At 35.7% G+C, this 19,130-nt stretch overlaps 1 protein-coding gene across 2 annotated transcripts in view; it reads right to left on the bottom strand.

The window, feature by feature from the left end:
• Window positions 1–16,405, bottom strand: part of SUSD1 (sushi domain containing 1) — a 66,797-nt gene extending 50,392 nt beyond the window's left edge. Inside the window, exons 1-2 of one of the 2 annotated variants that reach the window (XR_011919792.1) lie at window positions 15,957–16,405; window positions 2,830–2,952 (exon numbers count right to left, since the gene is read on the bottom strand). Coding sequence is in view for 1 of the 2 variants with exons in the window: in XM_072404516.1 (XP_072260617.1) it covers window positions 2,830–2,952; window positions 15,957–16,035 (202 nt within the window). In the remaining variant the exon portion in view is untranslated. The remainder of the gene's footprint in view (window positions 1–2,829; window positions 2,953–15,956) is intronic. The other variant, XM_072404516.1, reaches the window with a different exon arrangement.
• Window positions 16,406–19,130: the final 2,725 nt, after the last annotated feature.

Here is a 19,130-nt window from a genome sequence, read left to right as displayed (position 1 = left end):
AGTGTCTATGTCAGTGGATAAATGGAAAACTGAAAAGTTTAAAGTTTGGTGTACCTATGGTATGGCGAGAGCCCAAAAATCATCATAATGATTGTTATTTTTGTGCTGTGAATGTAAAAGGTTTCAATCGTTACAAGAAAAACAAGTGGGAGTACCCTGATTTTGAATCAGCAAGAGAACCTGTGCCACATTGTGCTGATGTTCCCATAGACTCCCTGATATTCCTGTATCCGACATGGAAGATATACAGGGTTTTGAGTGTAATCCAGGAGATTGCAGTGGAAGTGAATATGAAGGAAGTGTTTCATCAAACCAGCAGTTCCCCCAAGAAGAGCTCAATGATTTAATATGTGACCTAAGTCTGTCAAAACAAGCATCTGAACTTGTAGCATCCAGACTAAAAGAAAACTGTTTGAGACCAGAAGGTAAAATAACAGTTTATAGGACAAGAGAGGTGACACTCCTACCATATCTCAGTGAAGATGGAGACTCTGTGTACTGTTGTAACATCCCTGGACTACTAGCCCATATGGGAGTACCAGAATACCGAGCAGAAGACTGGCGGCTTTTCACAGACAGTTCCACTCGAAGTTTGAAATCTGTTTTACTGAACAATGGCAACTGCTATGCATCAACTCCAATTGGTCACTCAACACAACTTAAAGAAGAATATGAAAATATCCAAATGGTCTTACAAAAGCTTTGCTATCATGAACAGCAATGGTCCAAATGTGTTGATTTAAAAATGGTGAACTTCCTAATTGGACAGCAAAGTAGATACACAAAGTCCCCATGTTTCATCTGCTTGTGGGACAGTAGGGCAAAGCAGGAACACTGGAAAAAAGTGACATGGCCTTCAAAGGAAAACATGAAAAATAGTGCAGCGAACATTATTAACGAGCCAATGGTTGACAAAGAAAAAATCATTCTCCCTCCACTACACATAAAGTTGGGATTAATGAAGCAAATTGTTAGATCTCTGAACAAGGACAGTGAATATAAAATCATGGAATATAAAGTGATGGAAGAAAGGTATCAGGGCAGATGGGATAGACCAGGCATGGGCAAACGACGGTCTGTTGAACTCTCTCTCTACTTCAACGGCCAGTGCCCCCCCCAAGCGAGGTTAGGAGTACCCCGCTGGGGGACCGCATCAGCCAGAGCAATGGACCATGCCTCCTGTACAATTCCCGCCCACTCTCCCATCAAGGGCTCAGATCTGCGATGGGAGAAGAGTGGGGTTATGCCATCATGACATCAAAAAGTTTGCCCACCCCTGGTATAGACACATGATGGCAGACTACTGCTAGAGTCTTCAACATGATTGTCCTGATCATCAGCATAAAAGGAAATTAGTTTTTCAATGACTTTTTTGTGATTAGTTCTGTAAATATACTGAATATAGAATATATTGACATTAGGTATTTCAAAAAATTAATTTTGTATACGTAGGCATATCTAGTTTAATTTTGCTTAATTTTCATGTTTCATTTGTTTTCTATGAGGTTATTATTGAGGTCATTATTTCAAAAACTAGAGCCAATCTAGCAAAACAAATACCATATTTGGAATCTGTGCATCAAACATAATCTGAAATGACTTTAATCTGCTTGGAAAGAAAATGTTTGTTGACCAGTGTTATAGGTGTCCTTCTGGAGCTTTACAGCAGTGCAGTATAATATTTACATTATTTTTATGTTGCAGGCATTTATAGGCAATTTTAGGCCCATAATGAAGTTCACGTCATCATTTGTTCAGCCAATCACACAAGAGGGCAGCTGAGGACAGCTGTCCCAGGCTGACATGTCTAAATTCATTCACTGAAGTTCCACACATGACGAGCATTATTGTTTGCATTCATCCAGTCAATCCAGTAGTAGGGCAGTTTTGACAGGAATTTTTCCAGACAAAAAAGCTCCCCTCCTGCAGAGCCCCATAACACTTAAACTTAGATAGGATGAGACCCTCTCCCCCAATAATTGGCCTTGTCAAAGTTTGGGGCAAGCAGGGGTCTGTGTTTTACCAAAAGGTAAGAAGGATACACACTTTTCACACCTTACCTTTTTGGCAAACCAGATTTTCAGAAAGCTTTACCAGCAATGCCAATGCTCAGAGGTCTGAATGTACTTCTGTATGTGTAAATGTATCAGTGTATGGGGAGATCACAACTACTACTATGAGAAAATTGTGAAACGTGTGAAAAGGGTATAAACATAGTTATGCACAGCATATGATAACACATAAGAAACCAGGTAAAGTGTATGGTAAAGATAAATGTAAGTGGAAAAGCAAAATATTCAGCTGAAATACATATAAATGAGCTGCTTTATAGGCCAGTGCAGAAGTTAATTAGAAGAAGAAAAGATTATGACATGTCAGGAGGGAGGAGGCTATGCTAGAGAATTAATTAAATTAATATGCCAGCAGTTCAGAGGAACATTACAAGTTAAAATCATTATGGAAAGAGAAAACTCTGCAAGTAAACATTTTAAATAATAGATCTTTCAGTGCTTTTCAATGCAATTTTTAGGTTGGTGATAGTGTCTTCTTGAAAAGTGTAACTGCCTAGATTTTAGTTTTAAGCTTTGAACTAAACTAATTTTCTGTTTTTTTTCCTTTTTAATACAGAGCTGGCATTGACAAATCCAATATTGTGTATGAATTGCTCAAGTGTAAAATTTTATGCAAAAAGCCTCTGGGCACACACATTCCTGAAAACAAATTGCTTGTAATACTCCCCTCCAATTTACAATAACTTATTTTTATTATGAATTAAACCCTTTTGGACATTGTGTAATGTGGTATTAAATATAAGAAAAAATAACTTACCTGAACAATATGTTCTGCCATTACCAATAAAACCAAAGTTACACATACAGGTATATTTCTGATCTTTTTCAATACACGTGGCATTTGGATGGCATGTTTTGCATACATCAATGGTCATTGTTTCTAGGTAAAAAAATAAAAATAATATTACAATACAAAGAAGTTTTTTGGAACAATAATCCAGCTGCTTCAGCTGCAAGGTGTTAGGTGTTTGTAGATATTTCTAATGTTGACTGTATATGTTGTGTTACAAATGTCAACTGTTTTCAGCCAGGTTTTTAGATTGGAATGAATCAACTACCACCAACAGTTTACATTTTTATGATTAGCAAATATTAAACACCAAGTACGGGAACATGACACATTGAAATGGCCTTGTACAAAATACTAACAGCGACCACAGTGGTGGGAGCTGCTGTGGTTTCTACAAATGTTCTGAATTTCTGGGATAACAGTGTGCTCAGCACAGGTAGAGGAAGTGTTGAAACTTTTGGCTTCCAGACCACATACACACACACATATATATATATATATATATATATATATATATATATATATATATATATACCAAACAGGCTGCAACCATCGACTTTAAACATTTTTTTTTACAAAAGTGCTAAGTCACAGGCATCAGGTAAGTGTAAGTTCATGGCGGGATCAAATGTAAGCATCTTTTGCATTTTGATCAAGATTTTAAATTGTTTTTTCTTTGAACTATGTATCCTGGGCCAGTGGTTGCCAACATTTCAGACCTCACGGACCAGTAAACTCATCATTTTAAATCCCACTGAGCATTAATATGAATTTTTTTCAAACTATTTGATGCCATTAAGAGTTAAATAAAATACACAGCTAAGGTCATACTTACCTAAAAAAAGCATCTGAGAAATAAACATAAAAAATAAAACAATCGGATAAGAATTGGTATTCACGGAGCGGGGTGACTGTTGTAATGGTGGAAACAATACTGAAGCGTACGGCTCGGCAACAGTTGCCTCATACAACTTAAGACTACACTGGCGTCACGCTGCGCCTCCCTTGTTTTTCCATCTCTGGTACAAATCCCGGATTTAGTGCAATATAAAGGCGAAAATTGTCATTCAGAGTATAAGAATTTATTTGAATATTTTTATTATTATTAAAACATTAAAATTGCAAGTAATGTCCCAATGTTTCTGTGGACCACCAAACTTTTCTTGCAGACCACCAGTGGCAACCTCTGACCTAATAGACTGTGCATTTATATGAAAACACCTGCTGCATGCTTAATACAAAAGTTAAAGATGAGTAAATGAATCATTCAAAATCTGTAATCGATTTACAGGAGAAATGTGCAGCAAGCACACACAAACAAAAATCACACAACTTCTTCATAGCCTGGGGGACAGTAATTCACAAATTTACTGAAAAATGCAACACATGATCTAAACTGATCAGTATCATGATCCACTGATAAGTATGAACTGGTGATTACTAGTGTTGGTCGAATATCTCACTATTTGATTCGACAGCTATTCGATCCAATAGGGGGATATTGTTCGGGTGATCGAACGTCAAATTTGAACACCAATAAAGTCAATGGGGGGAAAATTCGGGTTATTTTTCGGGACTGTGTAGAACTGCAAGAGCAATCAGGGGAGCAGAGCTGTCAGCTCCGCTCCCCTGATTGCTATTGCAGCCCTAGCATAAGTATAGTATGTGTTCCTGGATAGAGGTTCTCTATCCAAGAACACAGGAGTCCCATGGGATCCCCGGGCACTTGAGGCTAAATGGGGACAAATCTCCGCATTCATTCACCTCTAGTGCTCTGTGATTGGCTGGGGAAAGGAAAATCCTGATGATGCTTGAGCTGTCATCAGGGTTTACCTTTCCTCAACCAATCAAAGAGCACTAGAGGTGATGAATGGGGAGACTTGTCCCCAGTAAGCCTCAAGTGCCCGGGGATCCCACACTGACAGGAGGATTCCCATGGATGTGCAGCCATGGGAATCATCCTGTCATTGTGGGATAACCTGTAAAAACTAAAAGTTAGTTACACAAATCACACACATTCAATAACTTACTTTAACATTAAAGCCTCTTTTTTTAACACATTTTTTACACACGAATTTGCAAAGTCGAATCCCGTGTTTTTTAGGTCGGGTCTATCCGAATTCGAACAGCCATATTCGGGTCGAATATAAGGACAACCTGAATTCGAACACCAACACTAGTGATTACACTGCTAGAGTCTTCCCACAATCCTTGTCCCTCCTAGGATTATGTATGCCAGTAGGCCCTTGACCTCACCTGCACCTAGATGCCAAAATCAGAGGCCTGAATGAAAAGCAACTATATATATTTTTTTTCTCTTATGTGTGAATGTTGAAATTTTAATTGTCGCACAAAAAGTAGAGAGAGGAGTGGGTGAAAAGCCAAAGTCACACAGAAGGAGAGGAGTGAACAGCTTCACAGAAACAAAGGCATAACAGAAAAGGGAAGGTGGGAAGTTACAGAAATATATTCACACAGAAGAGGAGAGAAAATGAGAAGAACAGGAAAAGAGAGGGATAAGAGGCTGCATAAATATGGTCCTATGGGAAAGGAGAGGAGAGAATGGCTGCTGACACAAAGTCACACAAGAGGGGATAAGGTGATAAGCTGCAGATATAATGCATTACAAAAATGTGAAAGATAGCATGTAATGTGTCAGACAACAGCAGGAAGGAGAATAGATTACCAGTCACAGCACTGAGCACAACCCAATACATGGCACTGAAAGAAATATCAGCAGAGATAAAACAATGTATTGGGATATATATGTGACCGTATGTGACATATGTGATAGTCAAATTGGTGACAACTTGATCTCAGTTTAATGAATTAATGTAAAAATCTGACAATAGTTCATGTTTGATCACATTTTTATTGATGTCGATGGCTGTTTGTTCTTTAAGTACATTGCAATTTAGCGGAATTACATTGCTGGACAATGTGGTTGATCTTGGGTAACGTTAGGTGACTGTATTATTTCTGCTGGGTGATTGTCCACATACTACTTTCCAACTCAAAGTAAATGTAAATAAAAATGTAAACATGGCACAGGTAGAGAAAGTAATTTATATATAAAAGGTAATATATATACATATATATGATGTCTAATATATATATATATATATATATATTTATTTTTATATATATATATATATATATATATATATATATATATATATATATATACTAATATCTGTTTGCTAGTGATGGTGATATGTTGTCTATTTCTTCTACATTGTTCTGCATTTGAAATCTGCCTGTATTTATGCTGATGCTAATATATTAATATATAAATATTTATTATATATAACATATTATATATTTATTATATATTAATTATTATATTATATTTATTCTGGTCCTACTCACACTGCTTGATAATAAAAATCAAGTTTCCAAAAAAATCAGAAAGAAAGCTGTTATGATAAGAATAAACTGGCAGCTGCTGACACTATTGAAAGCTAGTTTCTTGAAACAAATATACAGAAATGCAAACTTTTAATTGTGGTAGTAATCGCCCCCACTTTTTTTAGAACAGGTGTACTTTATTTCTGTATGTTACTGTTATTGTGTTGCTCCATGTCCCTATTTCTCTGCTGCCTTGTTTGTGACTGGGTTGTTTTGGGTGAGGTTGTTAACATTTTTCAAATTGCAATTCTGTGCTTTGTTTGACAATGTGTATATTGAAGACATCTGCACATCAATGGCAGATTGAAATGTGTACCTGTTCACAAATGTTATTAGGGAATAATGTTACCAATTCTTCAAACCCCTGTAGGATTCAACAATAAATAGGAGAAATGGGGGAGTTACCTTCCAAAATCATAACATGCAACTAACCACTATATAAGTTACCCAATACAACTGTTCAAGGTATGGTAAGGAAAAAAGTTTTTTAAAGCTTGTTACTGAAAAAAGCATCAAACATACATATAAAAAAATTATATATAAAAGAAATGATATAAAATATATTAAAGAAAAACCTTGCCTTACCAAACCTTGAACAGGTGTATTGATTTTCTGTACCCTGTGGGATTCAATTAATGTAAGAGGAGGTAACAGGAGGTTATATGTTATGCCATATAGGTATTCTTAACAGTATGGGTAGCAAGGATTAATTCCTTTTTTACACAGTTCATAATTTGTTATAGTTTTCATATTTTTTTTTCGGATTGTAGGAACAATAAAACCTTTTTTATAGTGATTTTTGTTCTTGACGATGAAGTTATAGCACTTCAATAGTTGATCTCTTCCTGAACCATTGTTCTAGAACAAATTCTTTTCAAAGGAAACACCTCTTAGTATTGAATAAACATTTCAAGTTATTAATGAGTTTTTATTTAAGAGGCCTGTGATATTGAGCATTGGGGTTGGCCTTGTTCAGCCAAGCTTGCAGACATTATTCTGCAGTCAGCTCTGAAAGGAATAGCCAGCCAAAGCATACATTGCACCACAGTGATAAGAGTTATCAGACACATCAGAACAGAATCAATTAAACTGTCCATTGTATTGTGGGACTTGCAAAAACATGTCACTGTCACTGGCATGACCAATTGTAAAATTTTATGGATATGTTTGTCACTAACGGATACAGACACTTGGCCTTGGTCAAGATAAATTATTTTGCTGTTACACCAATCAGTATGAAGGCCTGTATTTACATCATGAGCCGATCAGCTGCCTTTTATTCTTAACATCCCAAAAGTACCGTGCCAGACCATTGTATTGCAATGCATGCATGATTTTCAATATAATGTGCTGAACTGGGTGGACCTTTTATTTGCCATCCAATTTTCAATTTCCATAAACATGGAACATTGCCATTGCATCAATAGGTCATAATTCTTTCATTAATGAAGAACAATGTAAAGGTTTAGCCTATCTAGGAATTACGCCTTTTGTTTTCTTTTGTAATAAACATTAATACAGCATAGGACAAAGATAGATAAACAATAATAATAATGTGAAGTATACACAAGGTTTCACCCATAAAAATATGCATTCTTCCATATTGCATTTTTTGAATATAAGTCTACCCTGATGTTTTAATGCATATTTAGTTAAAACAAATCATATACAGTATGTTGCTTTTTTGTATCCATATAATTTTGCATTAACAAATGCCTGACTTTTGTTTATTATCATGTCTTCCACAGAAAAGTGACCAAACCCATGAATAATGAAAAATCATATTTCCCAACAGCTGGCAAAAAAATCATATGATGATGTTTAATTGAATCTCTGGCATGCATCCAAAAATATCACACACATTTTTATTTAAATAGCCTTGCAGGACCTCTCCAATATATAACTGGAGCGTGCCACAGACTCCCTGACAGCACATCCTATGAGCCAATCAAAAAGCTCTGAACATATAATAGGACGTCTGCAGCTGTGTCAACAGAGGATAGGCAAACATAGCAGGAATGATATTTTTTACTATTTACCAGCACTAATGATTTTGCTCTAATGTGGTCATATTTTGTAGAACAGTTTAAACCTATAAAATGCTGTGAAATCTTGTACTATGTATTACTAATATATATGGTATAACGCATATAATGTTTAAATCCTCTACAATATAAATATATACATTGTAGAGGATTTAAACATTTGATGCCAAATTCAGGGTATTTGGCACCATCTGCCTAAATTTCACTTGGAAAAGGTATCAGGGAACCCTGGCTGTCAGTAACTGTGTTGCTGAAGAATTGCAGCTCTTTATTTGAGATCCAGGAATGGGTGGGTCGGACACTCCATCCCTTTTCCAGGCCAGAAATTGAGGATGACTCTGGAACTCCTGGCCATGGTGGTACAAAGGACCAAGTCTTTGAGGCGGAGGGGAGTTGCAGCCTGAGGCCAGGTGGACAGTCAGTGTAGTCTGTATGCTCAGGGAGCCCAAGAGATCTCCCAAAGTTTAGGTCTGCAGGACCGACATCTCTGAATAGTGTCAGAGAGAGTGCCTAAAATGTGAGCTTTGTTTTTGTCATGTTGTGCTGACACTCATCTCCTGCATGGGAAAACTGTGGAATTTGCTTTCTATTAATATCTTGGGTGAATAAAAGTGGACAGAGCGCCCTGAAATTTTAAATACTTCTCTGCAGTGAGTGCGTTTGAAGCTAAGCCCTCACAATTTATATACAGTGCATATATACAATAATACATTGTCTTTAATCATTATCTGTCCCATTTTCTATGAATATCATCTGTTATGTTTATTAAAGCACCACAAAAAGTTAAGTAGAACAGATAGTACATGTTGTAGTTCATGAATCATGACTGCCTGGGCTCTTAAATTATATGATTCTCTGTAAATCACCTATATATTGATATATTTAGGCTTGGTACCTATTTATTTAGTCATTCGGGGTCACTAAAGAGAGTCAGCATGGCAGGCAGGTAGCCAGAATTTTCAGAAGAAGAGGTCAGCTATGGCAGCCATGTTTCTCATTGTAAGTTGGGGTGGATTTTCATGTGGGAGTTATTTCTGCCCCTGGCACATTGGGCCTGATTTATTTAAGTTCTCCAAGACTGGAGAAGATGGGCGATGGGAGAATGTGGGTGATCCAGCAAACCTGAAAGGAGCTAGTCCAGCACTGAAAACATGTGCCAATTACTAGTAAATTATTTTTTAAAAATTCCTCTCCCTTCAGAGGAGAGCTTAATATCTAAAAATGAGCGCTATAGAGTAAAAATCAATCAGTTATTCATAGTTGCTGTGTTAATGCAGTATAAGTAGGTGCTGTGACCTGAATCACATCCCTATTTAAAGTACAGCGCTGCGTAATATTTTGGCGCTATATAAATCCTGTTTATTAATAATTAATAATAACTATGTATTTTGTTCTGGTCAGTTCCAGTTTTTTGAAAGTCTGAGGGTTGCACCATATACTGCAAACATTAGTTAAACCAACATGCCAATCTAAATTATTAACAATATAAAAGTAAAAAAAGGGGGTGAATGAATAATCAAGACTGATAACAGAGACCCCTTATATTACAATTGTGTATATGTTATGACCACAGCATACATTGAAATAAACTGCAAAAAAGAATATTAAGGGGCATATTTATTACTACTGCTATAAGTAGTAAATTAAACATTTAACAAACATTCACTCCAGATAAAACTTACAGATGTATGTGATTGATTTACTACAATTTAATAGTGAAAGACTGCTAATATAAACTATTAATACTTCCTTATCTAAAGAATCCCTACACTTAAAAGCCGCCATTACTAGCCCTGGTATGGAATATCAACAGCCATGGGAGGTGTAGCAGTTCTCCACTTACCCTGCACTTTGCCCTAAATCCTACACATGTCTTTGCTGTATTATCCCCCCTCTTCCCAATGCTTGTATTCTCTGATCCTTGCTGACAAGCAGAATGGGGAGGCACATGTTTTCTTCACTACCCTTAGATTGCACGGCTTCTAATTAAGAATGACCTCTGATAGGAATGGGGAACGATCACATGTACAAATCTTCAATGTAAGAATATATTTTAAAGAAGAAAGAGACGGTAAAAGATCCATATATTGATGCTTACATATCAAACAAGACAAGTGACAATGGACAGTACAGGTCCACTTTAATATTTAGAATTTTTTTTCACCTGGCTGTGAAAAGATGTAATCATACAATGACAACACTATCACTTCCTTGGCTGACATCACCAACAGCCACATTAACGTATTTATTATCAGCATACTGGTCATTGTTTTACAACATAATCTTCTGTAAATGTAGAACTTCCTTCCAAGTTCTAACAAGCTTCCTTCTTGCTTTCCAGCTGGACAGGATGACCAACATAAGAAAATATTTGTAAACTGACTTCACTGAAGAATTGAATGGGTTACTTTTCCTGAATGATGAGCTAATGATCCCCAAAATTATTATTTCCTCAAGTCATAATTTTAAAGTGTTTGCTGTCACTATCCAAGTATGACAAATGCTTGTGATTTGAAAAGCATTCAATTTTCTATGAATATCACCTGATATATTTAATAAAGCACCACAAAAACAAGTAGAGCATGTTGCAGCTCAAGAATCATGATTACCTGGGCTCCTAAACTATTTGATTCTTTGTAAACCACATAGATATTAAAATATTTAGGCTAGGTACTTGTTTACATTATGAGTCACTATATACCAGTCCTAAAGAGGATCAGCATGGTGGGCAGGTAGGAAGACATTTTAGAAGAAGAGTTTACCGGGGCAGCAATGTTTCTCAGCCTGAGTTGGGGTGGATTTTTGATGTGGGGGTTATTTCTGCCTGTGGCACATTGGGTCTGGATAAGATAGGGTATGGAAGAATGCGGGTGATCCATCAAACCTAAAAAGGAGCTAGTCCAGTACTGAAAACATGTGGCAACTAATAGTAAATGATTTTTAAAAGTCCATTCCAGGTTTGCAGAATCACCTATGTTCTCTCATGATAGTCAATATTGGAGATCTTTAATAAATCAGACCCAATGTGTTCATGCCTACTTTGTAACCACAGCCACTTGTAACCACGTGCCACATTGATACACCCCCATTTTTAAACATTCCTTAGGCTCCACATTTTATTGACACATCACCCATTGTCAGACAAGGTTTTATATCTTGTTTTTTTACTGTATATCAAATGAGTTTTCATATATGTGACTTTGTGAACCTCACATGATCTGATTAAAAAGCTCAAAAAAAAAGCATCAGATCAGTAAAAGAATGATGAGATCTATTACTGTTATAAAAGTAAAGGAAAATAATACCAGGACATGAGGGCATCTGCCCACCCTGCATGATATTGCTGGAGCGCCAGGATCCAACATGATACCCAGCTGTTGTAACAATTGCATGCATTGAGTAAAACTCTCCTTTTATCAGAACCATTATTGTAAGACAGATTTTGCAGAAGTTGTAAAATCTCTGTATGCGAAAGAAAGATACTTTTTGATGATTGCAGGAGCTCATTATCACTCTCTAGGAAGGTCAAAAAGTCCCGATTGTTCTAAGCAAAGTTTAGGGATGTTTGTTGAAATGTTTTTATACCATTGTGAGTTTCTTTTTTTTTGTCCAGCTGGACATCTGAAAGTGATATTCTACTTAAGGTGGAGTCTGGCGGATCTAGTCAGCTCTTGACTAAATATATTATATATATATATATATATATATAATAGAAGTCTTTGCTATTATTATTTATCTTGGGGTTTTAGGTCATCCTACTCATCATTGTTTTTTTAGCCTCTCATATACATCAAGTTTACTTCAAATTTAACTAACCAGCAGCTGTTAGAAAATAATCCCTACAAATTGGTAAACCATTATTACACCAAAACAATAAAAGGAAATTAGCTCATTACTGCATTTCTACTAAAAATCGTACAAGCACTGGACAAAAGAAAAATGATTACAATGGTTTTCAATTACAGGAAGCGTGATGTAAAATTAAAAATAAAATACAGTAAAATACAATGTCTTGTGTGTTCATATTTAAAGGACACATACAAAGAAACAGTATTTATCATTTATGTAACACCAATATAATGCAGAGTGCATAGATCAACTAGGGCATCCAAAGCAAACACAAATAGAAAATCCAAGTAAAAAGAAGCAATAGTTTCTATGCATGAAATAGAGAGGTTCATCAGGATTGCTTCAATGAAAGTGCTGTAGTAGTAAATGTTCACTTAGCTTAGTATTAAAGGTAAGGATTTAAAACCTACCCAATGTACAAGAAAAACATATTGTTAGCATCTTATCTGTTATGTGCTATGTTCAGTTTCCTGGGTAGCAATAACATAGTCCCACCATTCCTTCCCTGTCGGATCATGTAAATTAGAGGAGTACAGGGTATGCTTGAATTTGTAGTTCCAATAAAAACATTTTCTTTGTGTTTCTCCGGCTGCTGTGAAACTATAGGCCCAGACTTCCATTCCAGCCAGATGATGTATGTAAGTCCAGGGTGACCCTATATCCTGAGACTTGCAGTTCAAAAAATGTATGGTAAGGAGTTCCAGGACATGCTGGGCCTTGTCATTCTCCAACAGATACAGAGCCATGTGCTGAGAATGGCTGCTTGAAATAGGTGCGAATATACCACATGAAAGTAGAAGGTTTTTGAAGATTTTAACTGCATTAACTTGAAGATACACATTGAAAATCATTACAGGAAAACATAAGCAGGAGTATGTATGCAAGTGTGTATGTATGTAACCATGTGTATGTATGTATGGAAGTGTGAATGCAATCTCTAAACCTATATAGAAAATTGTACACTTCATGTCCAAAGCATACAGGGATGTATTTCCTTTTTTGTTTTTGGAATTAAGAAAGTGTGCTTTGTTGTGAGAGTGAGAGATTCAGTAAAATATAAACATGTAACAATTTATTGTTCTGTATTTCTGAAATCTAAAGGAGTTTATTGATAAAGGAGTGAATCTGGCTTTCTCTGAAGTATTCCAAGGTGGAGAATCTTCCGGGTCTATGTGCTTCAATGGCAGTAATTGATTCTCCACCAGTGAATATTTCAGTTAATGTCAGATTCACAGCTTTCTAAAGAGACCCCTAAGTTACCACTATACCTTTTCTTTAAGATATCATCTCAGCATTTTTCTTTAGCTGGTGCTGTTTCTTACTGAATGAGATCAAGGTCTGGTTCATATCTGCAGTGGGAGCAAATGACTACATATGCAGATTTGACAGGCGGCAGTGCCATCATATCAGATTTTAACACAAAAAGTGGTTTCTATTTAAATGTATTGGTTAACAATTTATTAAAAAAATCAATGTCCAAAGGATATACTGAATTCTGAATACACGGTGCTACAAAAATTAAAAAGTTTTGATCATTTTATTTTTCGTGTCACGTTTTCTGATTAGCAACTGATCTACTAAAACTGATCTTCTAAATTGTAAGACTACCTACAACTCAAAATACCAAGGCAAGATTTTAGGTCATAAAGTGGCAGGGTGGTCCTTCGGCAGTCACTAGCTATTATGCAGGAGTGGCTTGACAGCTGCTGATACCTGCTTTGGATAAGCAATCACACTACATACTAACTACCAGTATATCTGTATCTGTTTAAAAAGATCACAAAAGTCTAATGATTACATGAAACTGCTACTCAAGCACAATATAATCAGCCATTAAACATAATATTACAATGTATTTAAATTATAAACAGAGGAACCAAACAATATATATATATATATAATTTAAATGTGTGTAGGTGCATTAATTTGAGTATTATATATCTACCTAGAGGTAATTTTTCACACTAAAAATGTGTTTCTTTCTTCAGAGAATGTAATAACATTGTTCTTCTCATAAATCTGGAGGCTATAGTTCAAAATAATTCTTCCCATATAATGTTCACAGTGAGTAATGACCATAATAAATTCTGAATTACGGGCTGCTTGCCTGTAGATTTATTATATGTAAATGAATTAAAAATGTTTGTAATTTTATATAGAAAAGATATATAACAATAAATGAAGGGCTTTTCTATTTTGCTTTTTTATTGTACCAAATGCATCGATGTGTGATATTACATTTATTAGTATACATATAGTTTTTGTAATATATATTTATATAAATATATATATATATATATATATATATATATATATATATATATTTATAGCTTTTTAATGTACTTCCAAAGCCTAAGCACAGTTTATAATGTATACATTGCAATATAATAGAATATAAAAATAGTATAAAGCTTTTTACACATGTGCTCAGTGGCACTTGTGCAGTAACTTTCCTGCTTAAAATCAATAAAAAAGGTTCACTTTAATTGGCACTGCAATAAAATTGACTAACACAAATTTTTTGGTTCAGTTGATTGCCAGGCTTTTCCACCCATAAAATGCTGACTGTGCTGTTTGGGTTTCTATATAAACTGTGGCTGTGCACAATCTTGTGTGTATGTATTGTTGGGACAAGGATCCAAAGTGCACAGGGATGCTTTTCAGTTTTTCAAAAACTTCCTCCAAAAGAAGCTAGGGGTTCCTTGAGCAATGAGCAATTTGCACATCCCAGGCCAGTTATCACTGACACCAATGACTTTTTTTGGGTACCTGTAAGGATGACATTCTTCCCACTGGCCAGCAATGTAATTGCTATTATATTAGCATGACGATCAGTAGATAGAATTGCTTCTCACTGGAAGCAATTCTTCTTACTGACCATCATGCTAAAATACTGGGAGCTTTGGATGGAGTAATTATAGTTCCCGGAAGACCTGAATGGTAATTCACTGGTTCTCTCTTGTTAAAAACATAGAGAAAGGCCCTAAAGTTTAAATGGAGAAAGTAAACGTGAGAGTCATTTCCGACCAGGTGGCAACCCTGTTTGAATTAATTATGAATTGATTAGTGTTAAGAAAACCTTGCTTCCCATGTCAGCCAAATCTATAAAAGAACTGAGCTAAGAGACCTCAGGAAGCAGGTATGCAGGTTTTATTCCAGACCTCGGGTATAGCACATATTTACTAACAGACCAATAATTTGAACACAGGCAATTGTATATAGAACCAATAGTGACCAATCAAACATTAGATTCTATTTTAGACTGGCCAGACAACTGAAAGCTCAATTCTGATTTGCTGTTATGAGTTTGACACTACATTTTTGTATTATAATATTACATGCATAACTAAACAATATTAGTTTTGATGTCTGCCAAAATAATCCTGAATCTTTATTCATAAACCTGTGATATTCTCTTTTTTGTTTGTATTCTCATTACATCACTTTTCACACATAGATAGATTTTAGATTTAATCAAATGATTTCTAGGTATTATACATTTTGCATCATATTTAAAAAAAAAAATTGAATTAGTCATTAATTACATATTTATGTACATATTTAAGTACACAGCACATTAGTAGCAGAATTTCCTCTTTCTTGTTCCTTAATAATGACTCAGAAAGTATTCAAGCCAAACCGCAACATAACAGCCAGACAACTAGCATTTTCAGAAAGATAGGTTAGCATTGGCAGCTTTCATATTTTCTAATGACAGGTTTCCTTTAACGAGCCAGGTAACGATTTTTGGTAATATCAGGTTAAGGAAGGTTGCAAGATGTTGAGACTTACCAGTAAGCCCCTTGGTACAGCAGAAGAGTAGAGAAGAGGTCGCTAGCAGCACCAGCTGCCCAATCCTTAGTGTCGTCATCTCATAGGCTCAAACAGCACTCCTCCCAATTGTTAAAATTTTTGGCTCAAGCCGATGTGCCTCCTTCCCCTCTTAGCACTTTTAAAACAAAGCAAGAGCAAGAAACCCTTTTTTATCAGAAGCAAAGCGTCATTTTCCTGTGGGCAGCCCATTCATATATAACTGCTTGGCAGGATGGAGCACACACACAATGTGACGGCCACTGGAGTGACTCATTGCTGAGACCTGTGACTCCAACTGCTACTAAACTTCTCTTCTGACAACAATCAATTTTCTGAAAGTTTTCAAAAATGAACCGCCTGCATGTCTTTTTGTGTCTGACAAGTGAAAAAGGCGGGCGGTGTCACGGTGTGACCTTAAATATGGGATAAGAGATAGCAAGGATGTATATGTAGAAGCAGTTCTTCCTAGCTGTGTGCCATGTCAAAAAAAGCATCATGTCACAAACAAGTCTCAGCACAAGAACTTAAGGGTTATGAAATTTCCTCATTTTATTGAGCAGTGACTGGAGGAAAAAAACAAACAAACTATTTTTTGTACAGCACTGCATAATATGTTGGTGCTTTATAAATACAGTTTATTTATAATAATAATAAAAAAAAAACAGATGGGCTTTATTAATATATGCACTGTAATCCTTGGTAACCAGATTTTCTTCTTTTTTTTCTTTCAGTTAAGAAACCATCTTGCCTAAAACTATTTTAGAGAGTAATTTTATCCAAGAGATTCGATCAAACAACTGTTATGGCAAGAAAACCATGATCAGTAAAAACCTTAAAACCACTGACAAATGAAGTAACCAACATTACAATGGCACCTGTAAATGGGTGCAATATATTATCAGCGTGAACAGTTATCCATGAAGGTGATTTGTTAAAAGCAGGAAAAATGGACAAGTGTAAGGACCTGGGAGACTGACAATGGCCAAAGTGAAATGGCAAAGCCAAAGCATCTTCAAAATACCCAGCCTTGTGGGTTGTCACCATATGCAGTGGTTAGTATCTATTAAAAATGGTCTAAGGAAGGTCTACCTTACCCCAGGGTTAGGGGTTTCCAAGGTAGACCTTTCTTGGACCATTTTTCTAATGCCCTTAGGTCTGTGCTATTCCGTCTACTCTGATCCCACAAAAGAGCCACTGTCACAAGTATTGCTCAAAATCCTTATATTGGGCATGACACAAAGGTGTCAGAGCGCATGAAATTGCAGCTCTGAAGCTGCAGACAAGCAGAGGGGCCATACTGTGTCTCATCCACCACCATAAACACCAAGAAACTCAACCATGAAGCAAAAAAAGATGATCTGCAAAAATGTTTTTTCCCAGTCATATGGAGGCTCAGGTTAATTTGGGGAAGAGATGACTATGGGATGCACTAAGGCAGGCTGGCATAGTCAATGACTGAACTAAAAGAACTGGTACTAATGTGGTTATGCCAGATACCATAGGACACAGAATGTCTTGATGGGCCAGAGCTGTTTTACGGATACAATATTATGAAGAGGGTAACAATGTTCAGGCTGATTGACGTTTGTGCTTGTCGGGTGCCCATATATCCTTCCTTCTAAAACTGTACCCTCCTTTAGTCCCATTGGCATTCAATATTTTAAAATAGGATCGGATGCCTTTGTTGGCAAGTAGCTAAACACACAGTTAAAATAAATGTGGCAACTTCAGCCAATTTTCTAATCCAGCCCCCCTTCTCAGACATTATACTAATTCCTAACCACTGCAGTTGAAACAAAGAAAACTTGGTGAAGTATTAGACTGCAAGGTAAAGGAAGAATAGCTTACATATGAGAACATCTCTGTGTCTAATAAACTCTATTTAATAGATTGTGCAAAGTAGTAAACTCTGATTATTATGTTAATATGTTTTTTGTATATACACTTTAAGTAATTTACAGAAAAAAAATAATTTTAAATGAGATCTAAATAAAGATGTGAAATTAAACACAATGAACTACCTTAAAAACAAATGGAATATTTTTATTCGCTATGCTACACATTTACCTAAAGAAAATTGGTGTACAAGTGTATATCACTGTGCTATGTATCATTCAAATAAAATTAGTATTTTCAACATGTAAATAAAAGAGTTTTTATCAAGATACTGCTATAGCTCAAACAGCAATTACTCTTGGATTTGTTCCAGATAGATTGCGGTCAAATTGGGACATATCTCTTTCCTCCAGATACGAGTATACTGGTGTAGTTATGTCTGCTTTCCTTGTGCTTCCTACTAGCTGGGGCATTCAGACTCTTAAAGCAATTTCAGCAAAATGAACAGGTGGACAAGTCTGATAATGTCTACATCTTCATCAACCAATCAGAAAATAAGCTTCATTTTCTCATGATCTATTTTCTGCTCTCAGAATTTTACCAGTGATATCATGAGGGCTTTGTTTTATGATGGTATTAAATAAAGTGTGTTCTAGGTTTTGTCTTCTGTTTAATAAATATCTGCAATCATGTTTAAGGCTACATAAATGTTATAGATATAATAACTATATAACTGTAAAACCTGCTTGTACAGTTGATTGTAATGCTTTACAATGTATTCTTTAAATTCATTAATTTTACATGTTATTGAACTTTGTACTGTAGCCTGTTTGTACTGTAGCCTAATCACTTTATTCTAATTTAATTAATCTAAAGTGGTGGTAAAGATAGAGGTCTACCTGTTCAAATATGTTGAAAACATCAATCATTTTTATGGGGTGTATTTACTTATTATACTTTTATGTTGGAATTGAAGGAAGCTTTATTGAAAGAAAACATGACGGCTATGTGAATTTTTGACTATATATTTACAGATTTTACTTTTGCTGACCTTTGCTTTAATTATTTTACTAATTTACATGGAACAAGCATTGTAGTCTAACTCTACCTTTACCTCTACTATGTGTACTTCTTCCAGGCAAGTAACACAGAAAGAATTAAAGCCAGTGGTTCAACATATCATACAGGCAATTAGCGTCTTCAGAACAAAGTTACCTTTGGCAATCCCCATATTTATTTAAAGAAAAAACAACAGTACTTAAAAAGATCCACTAAGTAAGCCTTGACATTGATTCCTTGCTTTCCATTGAGCAGAAA

The sequence above is a fragment of the Pyxicephalus adspersus genome, chromosome 3, assembly GCF_032062135.1.
Source record: "Pyxicephalus adspersus chromosome 3, UCB_Pads_2.0, whole genome shotgun sequence".
Classification (NCBI taxonomy): domain Eukaryota; kingdom Metazoa; phylum Chordata; class Amphibia; order Anura; family Pyxicephalidae; genus Pyxicephalus; species Pyxicephalus adspersus.
The sequence above is the reverse complement of the archived record's forward strand: the minus strand, read 5'-3'. Positions and strand labels throughout refer to the sequence as shown.